This window comes from Corvus hawaiiensis, unplaced genomic scaffold (assembly GCF_020740725.1).
Source record: "Corvus hawaiiensis isolate bCorHaw1 unplaced genomic scaffold, bCorHaw1.pri.cur scaffold_316_ctg1, whole genome shotgun sequence".
In the NCBI taxonomy this organism is placed as follows: domain Eukaryota; kingdom Metazoa; phylum Chordata; class Aves; order Passeriformes; family Corvidae; genus Corvus; species Corvus hawaiiensis.
In genome coordinates, this window is record NW_025963359.1 from 25,463 (window position 1) to 33,938 (window position 8,476).

The following is an 8,476-nucleotide window of genomic DNA, read 5'->3' on the forward strand; positions in this document are numbered from 1 at the left end:
GATCAACGCCCTTTCAGCACCAGGAGCTGCCGCGAGCCCGCCTCGTGCACCGACACCTGCGGGGATCGATCACTGATCGATAACCGATCAATAACTGATCAATCGATCACCTATCCATCACTGATCAATAACCCATCGATCACTGATCAATGCCCCTTCAGCACCAGGAGCTGCCGCGAGCCCGCCTCGTGCACCGACACCTGCGGGGATCGATCACTGATTGATAACCGATCGATAACCGATCAATCACTGATCAATCTATCCATCAATCACCCATCAATCACCGATCGATCACTCATCAATCACCCATCAGCCAATCAATCAATCTCCCATCAATCACCCATTGATCACCGATCAATCATCAATCAATCACCCATCAATCACTGATCAATTGATTGATCACCAATCAATCACCGACCGATCACCCATCAATTGACCAATCACTGATCAATCACCCATCAATCACCCATCAATCGATCGATTGATCACCCATCAATCACCCATTAGTCAATTGATCACCCATCGATCACCCATCGATCACCCATCGGTCACCCATCAATCACCTGCCAATCACCCTTCAATCAATCACCCACCAAACAGCCACCAATTGATCAATCACCAATCAATCACCCATCAATCGCCCATCAATCACCGATCCCCGATCAATCACCCATCAATCGATCAATCAGTCCCCAATCAATCCCCAATCAATTGCCGATCAATCACCAATCAATCGCTGATCGATCAATCAATCCCTGATCAATCCCCCATCAATCCCCAATCAATCCCCTATCAATCCCCAATCGATCAATCAATCAATCACCAATTGATCACCAATTGATCGCCAATCGAGCAATCAATCCCCAATCAATCCCTGATCAATCCCCCATCAATCCCCGATCGATCGATCAATCAATCAATCGCTCAATCGATCCCCGATCAATCCCCAATCGATACCCAATCGATCACCGATCGCTCCCCGATCAATCCCCAATCAATCAATCATTCACCAATCGCTCCCCAATCAATCAATCGCTCCCCGATCGCTCCCCAATCGATCGATCATCAATCGATCGCCGATCGATCGCTCACCTGGAATTTGTTGCTGGAGTTGAACGGGAGCTCGGCCACCTTCGGGTGGCGCCCCCTGGCGGCCGCCACCGGCCCTGACGTCACTTCCGCGAATTTCAGCAGCGCCGTCTCCGACGCGTCCCCGATGACGTCACGCTGGGGGCGGGGCCGAGCTGGGGACACGCCCACCGCCCCTCCCCCACCGCCTCCCACTGCCTCCCACTGCCTCCCAGTGCCTCCCAGTGCCTCCCAGTCCAAAGCAGTTCAGACCAGCTCATCCCAGTCCAAACCAGTCCAGACCAGTTCATCCCAGTCCAAACCAGTGCCTACCAGTTCAAACCAGTCCAAACCACTTCATCCCAGTCCAAACCAGTCCATCCCAGTCCAAACCAGTCCAGACCAGTTCATCCCAGTCCAAACCAGTCCAAACCAGTCCATCCCACTCCAAACCAGTCCAAATCAGTTCATCCCAGTCCAAACCAGTCCAAACCATTTCATCCCAGTCCAAACCAATTCAAACTAGTCCAAACCAGTCCAAACCAGTCCATCCCACTCCAAACCAGTCCAAATCAGTTCATCCCAGTCCAAACCAGTCCAAACCATTTCATCCCAGTCCAAACCAGTCCATCCCAGTGCCCCCCAGTCCCTCCCAGTCCCTCCCAATCCTCTCCCAGTCCAAACCAGTCCAAACCAGTCCAAACCAGTGCCCCCCAGTCCCCTCCCAGTCCAAACCAATCCCCTCCCAGTCCCTCCCAGTCCAAACCACTCCCTCCCAGTCCAAACCAGTCCATCCCAGTGCCCCCCAATCCCCTCCCAGTCCCTCCCAGTCCCTCCCAGTCCCTCCCAATCCCCTCCCAGTCCCTCCCAGTGCCCCCAGTCCCACCTTGGCCACGGGCACGCCGTCCTGGCCGGGTTTGAACTGGGCGCGGTTGCAGAGTGTGATCACCTGGCTCAGCATGGCCCAGCTCTCCGAGGACTGGTCAAAGCTCTCACCTGCGGGGGGTGCCCAGGTGTGCCCAGGTGTGCCCAGGTGTGCCCCAAGTACCCCCAGGTGTCCCAGGTGTGCCCCAGGTGTGCCCAGGTGTGCCCAGGTGTGCCCCCAGGTGTGCCCAGGTGTGTCCCAGGTGTGCCCCAGGTGTGCCCAGTTGTGCCCAGGTGTGTCCCCAGGTACCCCCAGGTCTGTCCAGGTGTGCCCCCAGGTGTGCCCCAGGTGTATCCCCATGTCTGTCCAGGTGTGCCCAGGTGTGCCCAGGTGTGTCCCAGGTGTGCCCAGGTGTGTCCCAGGTGTGCCCAGGTGTGCCCAGGTGTGTCCCAGGTGTGTCCCAGGTGTGCCCAGGTGTGTCCCCAGGTGTGTCCCAGCTGCCCCCAGCTCCCCCCAGCTCCCCCCCAGGTGTGCCCCAGGTGTATCCCCATGTCTGTCCAGGTGTGCCCAGGTGTGCCCAGGTGTGCCCAGGTGTGTCCCAGGTGTGCCCAGGTGTGTCCCCAGGTGTGTCCCAGCTGCCCCCAGCTCCCCCCAGCTCCCCCCCAGGTGTGCCCCAGGTGTGTCCCCAGGTCTGTCCAGGTGTGCCCAGGTGTGCCCAGGTACCCCCAGGTGTGCCCCAGGTGTATCTCCAGGTCTGTCCAGGTGTGCCCAGGTGCCCCCAGGTGTGCCCAGGTGTGCCCCCACACACCTGACTGGTCCTTGGTGGTGTTGGCCGTGTGGATCTGCTCGTCGAACCACAGGTGTGCCCAGGTGTGCCCAAGCGTGCCCCAGCTGCCACCAGCCCCTCCCCAGGTGTGCCCAGGTGTGCCCAAGTGTGCCCCAGCTGCCACCAGCCCCTCCTCAGGTGTGCCCAGGTGTGCCCAAGTGTGCCCCAGCTGCCACCAGCCCCTCCTCAGGTGTGCCCAGGTGCCCCCAGGTGTGCCCAGGTGTGCCCAGGTGTACCTGACTGGTCCTCGGTGGTGTCGGCCGTGTGGATCTGCTCGTCGAACCACAGGTGCGCCACGGTCATGCGGTTCTGGGTCAGCGTCCCCGTCTTGTCCGAGCAGATGACCGAGGTGGAGCCCAGCGTCTCCACGGCCTCCAGGTTCTTCACCACGCAGTTCTTGCTCGCCAGGCGCTTGGCGGTCAGCGACAGGCACACCTGGCCAGGTGAGGGGGGCACAGGTGAGCCAGCGACAGGCACACCTGGCCAGGTGAGGGGGGCACAGGTGAGCCAGCGACAGGCACACCTGGCCAGGTGAGGGGGCACAGGTGAGTCAGGTGAGGGGGGCACAGGTGAGCCAGCGACAGGCACACCTGGCCAGGTGAGGGGGCACAGGTGAGTCAGGTGAGGGGGGCACACCTGAGCCAGTGACCAGGCACACCTGGCCAGGTGAGAGGGCACCTTAAGCTGGTGACCGGGCACACCTGGCCAGGTGAGAGGGGCACAGGTGAGCCAGCGACAGGCACACCTGGCCAGGTGAGAGGGCACCTTAAGCTGGTGACCGGGCACACCTGGCCAGGTGAGGGGGCACAGCTGAGCCAAGTGAGGGGGCACCCTTGAAGCCGGTGACCGGGCACACCTGGCCAGGTGAGGGGCCACACTTAACCTGGAGACCGGGCACACCTGAGCTGGTGACCGGGCACACCTGAGTCGGTGGCCGGGCACACCTGAGTCGGTGGCCAGACACACCTGCCAGGTGAGGGGCCACGCTTAACCTGGTGACCGGGCACACCTGAGTCGGTGGCCGGGCACACCTGAGTCGGTGGCCAGACACACCTGGCCAGGTGAGAGAGCACACTTAAGCTGGTGACCGGGCACACCTGAACTGGTGACCGGGCACACCTGAGTCGGTGGCCAGGGCACACCTGAGTCGGTGGCCAGACACACCTGCCCAGGTGAGGGGCCACACTTAACCTGGTGACCGGGCACACCTGAGCCGGTGACCGGGCACACCTGAGCCGGTGGCCGGGCACACCTGAGTCGGTGGCCAGACACACCTGGCCAGGTGAGGGGCCACACTTAACCTGGTGACCGGGCACACCTGAGCCAGTGACCGGGCACACCTGAGTCGGTGGCCAGGCACACCTGAGCCGGTGGCCAGACACACCTGGCCAGGTGAGGGGCCACACTTAACCTGGTGACCGGGCACACCTGAGCCGGTGACCGGGCACACCTGAGTCGGTGACCGGGCACACCTGAGCCGGTGACCGGGCACACCTGGCCAGGTGAGAGAGCACACTTAAGCTGGTGACCGGGCACACCTGAGCCGGTGACCGGGCACACCTGAGTCGGTGGCCGGGCACACCTGAGTCGGTGGCCGGACACACCTGGCCAGGTGAGGGGCCACACTTAACCTGGTGACCGGGCACACCTGAACTGGTGACCGGGCACACCTGAGCTGGTGACTGCACACACCTGCTCAGGTGAAAGGCCACCCTTAACCTGGTGACCGGACCCACTTGTCCCCACCTGTCCCCCCCCCTCCCCGCGTACCGTGACGGTGGCCAGCAGCCCCTCGGGCACGTAGGCCACCACGATGGCCATGAAGAAGACCATGGCGCGCAGGAAGGGGTAGCCGATGACCATGGCCACCACGAAGAAGGTGGCCCCGAAGAAGACGGCCAGGCCGGCGATGATGTCCACGAAGTGCTCGATCTCCACGGCGATCGGCGTCTTCTCGTTCTCCACGCCCGACGCCAGGCTGGCGATGCGGCCGATGGTGGTGCGGTCACCTGTGCTGATCACCAGCCCCGTGGCCGTACCTGCGCCCGCAGGTGGGAGGTGGGCGAGGGACTCCGAGCTTGTCCAGCGGCAGTCAGAGCTTGCCCAGGTGAGCCGCAAGGCGGGACTCGGAGCTCCAGGTGGGACCCAGACCTCCCCCCAGGTGGGACCCAGGTGTGGCCAGGTGGGACCCAGACCTCCAGGTAAGCCCCCAGGTGTGGCCAGGTGGGACCCAGAGCCCCCAGGTGAGACCCAGACCCCCCCAGGTGGGACTCAGAGCCCCCAGATGAGCCCCCAGGTGTGTCCAGGTGGGACTCAGAGCTTCCCCAGGTGGGACTCAGGCCCACAGGTGGGACCCAGGTGTGGCCAGGTGAGACCCAGACCCCCCCAGGTGGGACCCAGGTGTGTCCAGGTGGGACCCCAGAGCCCCCCAGGCAGGACCCAGGTGTGTCCCCCATCCCCAGCTGTGTCCAGGTGTGTCCCCAGTCACCCCCAGGTGCCCCCAGGTGCGTCCCCAGGTGCCCCCAGGTATCCCCAGGTGCCCCCAGGTGCATGCCCCAGGTGTGCCCCAGGTGTGCCCGCACCTTCCAGGCACATGGTGGAGAAGAAGGCGATGTTGCGCGTCTCCAGCGGCGACTCGTGGCTGCACTCAGGTGAGCGCGTCTGCGGCTCCGACTCCCCGGTCAGCGACGAGTTGTCCACCTGAGGGCACGGCCCCGGCCCCACCTGAGCCTCCAGGTGTGCCCAGGTGCGCCCAGGGGTGCCCAGGGGTGGTTCTTTCCCCCCAGGTGAGCCTCCAGGTGCGCCCAGGGGTGCCCAGGTGTGGTTCTTTCCCCCAGGTGAGCCCCAGCTGTGCCCAGGTGTGGTTGTCTCCCCCCAGGCTCCCCCAGGTGTGCCCAGGTGTGGCTGTTCCCCCCAGGTGTGCCCAGGTGTGGCTCTTTTCCCCCCAGGTGTGCCCAGCTGTGCCCAGGTGTGCCCAGGTGTGGCTGTTCCCCCCAGGTGAGCCCCAGGTGTGGCTCTTTCCCCCCCAGGTGTGCCCAGGTGTGGTTCTTTCCCCCCCAGCTGTGGTTTTGTCCCCCCCAGCTGTGCCCAGCTGTGGCTCTTTCCCCCCCCCAGCTGTGCCCAGCTGTGGTTCTGTCCCCCAGGTGAGTCCAGCTGTGCCCAGCTGTGCCCAGGTGTGGTTCTTTCCCTCCCAGCTGTGCCCAGGTGTGGCTCTTTCCCCCCCAGGTGTGCCCCCAGCTGTGGTTCTGTCCCCCCAGCTGTGCCCAGCTGTGCCCAGGTGTGGCTCTCTCCCCCCCAGCTGTGCCCAGCTGTGCCCAGGTGTGGCTCTCTCCCCCCCAGGTGCGCTGACCTTGCAGCCCTGCGCCGACAGGATCCGGATGTCGGCGGGCACGCGGTCGCCGCCTTTGATCTCCACCAGGTCGCCGACCACGAGCTCGCTGGCGTTCACCTGCAGCATCTGCCCGTCCCGCACCACCGTGGCTTGCTGGGGGGCGGGCATGCAAATGAGGCCGCCAGGTATGCTAATGACGCCGTCCGGTATGCAAATGAGGCCCCCCAGGTGCGCAGGTGAGCCCAGGTATGCAAATGAGGCCCCCCCCAGGTGCACAGGTGCGCCCCCGGTATGGAACTAAGGCCCCCCAGGTGTGCAGGTGAGCCCCAGGTATGCAAATGAGGCCGCCAGGTATGCAAATGAGGCTCCCTAAGTGCACAGGTGAGCCCCAAGTATGCAAATTAGGCCCCCAGGTATGCCATGAGGCCCCCAGGTGCGCAGGTGAGCCCCAAGTATGGAAATAAGATCCCCAGGTATGCAAATGAGGCCCCCAGGTATGGAAATAAGGCCCCTCAGGTGCACAGGTGAGCCCCAGGTGTGCCCCAGGTGTGCCCCAGGTGAGCCCCAGGTGATGCCCAGGTGATGCCCAAGTGTGCCCCAGGTGTGCCCCCAGGTGTGGCCCCAGGTGATGCCCCCGCCCGGCCAGGTGTGCCCACCTGCGGGACCAGGTTCTTGAAGCTGGCGATGATGTTGGTGCTCTTGAACTCCTGGTAGTAGCCGAAGCAGCCGGTGACCACCACGACGGCGATGAGGGCAACGGCCAGGTACAGCTGGGAGGGGAGAGACGGGTGGGCAGGTGCGCCCAGGTGTGCCCAGGTGTGCCCCAGGTGTGCCCAGGTGTGCCCAAGGTGCCCCCAGGTGTGCCCAGGTGTGCCCAAGGTGCCCCCAGGTGCGCCCAGGTGTGCCCAGGTGTGCCCAAGGTGCCCCCAGGTGCCCAGCGTGCGCCCAATTCCCACCCAGCTCCCCCCAGGTGTGCCCAGGTGTGCCCAGGTGTGCCCAAGTGCCCCCAGGTGCCCTCCCAGGTGTGCCCCCGTACGTTGTCGGAGCTGCCATGGTCGCCCTGGCCGCGCTGGATGCCGAAGGCGATCAGGCAGATGCCCAGGTGTGTGCCCAGGTGTGCCCAGGTGCCCCCAGCTCCCCTCAGGTGTGCCCAGGTGCCCCCAGGTGTGCCCAATTCCCACCCAGCTCCCCCCAGGTGTGCCCAGGTGCCCCAGCTCCCCCCAGGTGCCCTCCCAGGTGTGCCCCGTACGTTGTTGGAGCTGCCGCCGAAGGCGATCAGGCAGATGCCCAGGTGTGCCCAGGTGCCCCCAGCTCCCCCCAGCTCCCCCAGGTGTGCCCAGGTGTGCCCCCATGCCCCAGGTGCCCCCAGGTGGGCCCAGCTCCCCCCAGGTGTCCCCAGGTGCGCCCAGGTGCGCCCAGGTGCCCCCAGCTCCCCCCAGGTGCCCCCCCCAGGTGTGCCCCCGTACGTTGTCGGAGCTGCCGCGGTCGCCCTGGCCGCGCTGGACGCCGAAGGCGATCAGGCAGATGGCGGCCGCCACCCACATGAGGCACTGCAGCCCCCCCGCCAGCTGCCGCCCGAACTTGACGCACTCGGGGGTCCCGCGGGGGGGGGCGCAGCTCGTTGGGGCCGTCCCGGAGCAGCCGCTCGGCCGCCGCCCGCTCGGACAGGCCCTGCGGACACGGGGGAGGGGCGGCGGTCAGCGAGGGGCGGTGGTCAGTGGGGGAGGGGTGGTGGTCAGCGGGGGAGGGGCGGCGGTCAGCGAGGGGGTGGTGGTCAGTGGGGGAGGGGCGGTGGTCAGCGGGGGAGGGGTGGTGGTCAGCAGGGGAGGGGTGGTGGTCAGCGGGGGAGGGGTGGTGGTCAGCGGGGGAGGGGCAGTGGTCAGCGGGGGAGGGGTGGTGGTCAGCGGGGGGCAGCGGTCAGCAGGGGAGGGGCAGTGGTCAGCAAGGGAGGGGCGGTGGTCAGCGGGGGAGGGGCGGTGGTCAGCACGGGAGGGGTGGTGGTCAGCGGGGGAGGGGTGGTGGTCAGCAGGGGAGGGGTGGTGGTCAGCAGGGGAGGGGCAGTGGTCAGCGGGGGAGGGGCGGTGGTCAGCAGGGGAGGGGGTGGTGGTCAGCAGGGGAGGGGTGGTGGTCAGCGGGGGAGGGGTGGTGGTCAGCAGGGGAGGGGTGGTGGTCTGCAAGGGAGGGGCGGTGGTCAGGCGGGGGAGGGGTGGTGGTCAGCAGCAGGGGAGGGGTGGTGGTCAGCGGGGGAGGGGTGGTGGTCAGCAGGGAGGGGCTAGTGGTCAGCGGGGGAGGGGTGGTGGTCAGCCAGGGGAGGGGTGGTGGTCAGCAGGGGAGGGGCAGTGGTCAGCGGGGGAGGGGCGGTGGTCAGCAGGGGAGGGGTGGTGGT

At 65.5% G+C, this 8,476-nt stretch overlaps 1 protein-coding gene across 1 annotated transcript in view; it reads right to left on the reverse strand.

Moving 5' to 3' along the window:
• The window catches only part of ATP4A (ATPase H+/K+ transporting subunit alpha), a 28,668-nt gene extending 20,886 nt beyond the window's left edge, over nucleotides 1–7,782 (reverse strand). Inside the window, 8 exon segments of the mRNA XM_048293382.1 lie at nucleotides 1,093–1,227; nucleotides 1,955–2,064; nucleotides 2,996–3,194; nucleotides 4,530–4,798; nucleotides 5,342–5,459; nucleotides 6,109–6,243; nucleotides 6,747–6,860; nucleotides 7,557–7,782. Of these exon segments, the coding sequence (XP_048149339.1) occupies nucleotides 1,093–1,227; nucleotides 1,955–2,064; nucleotides 2,996–3,194; nucleotides 4,530–4,798; nucleotides 5,342–5,459; nucleotides 6,109–6,243; nucleotides 6,747–6,860; nucleotides 7,557–7,634 (1,158 nt within the window). The 5' untranslated portion in view covers nucleotides 7,635–7,782.
• Nucleotides 7,783–8,476: the final 694 nt, after the last annotated feature.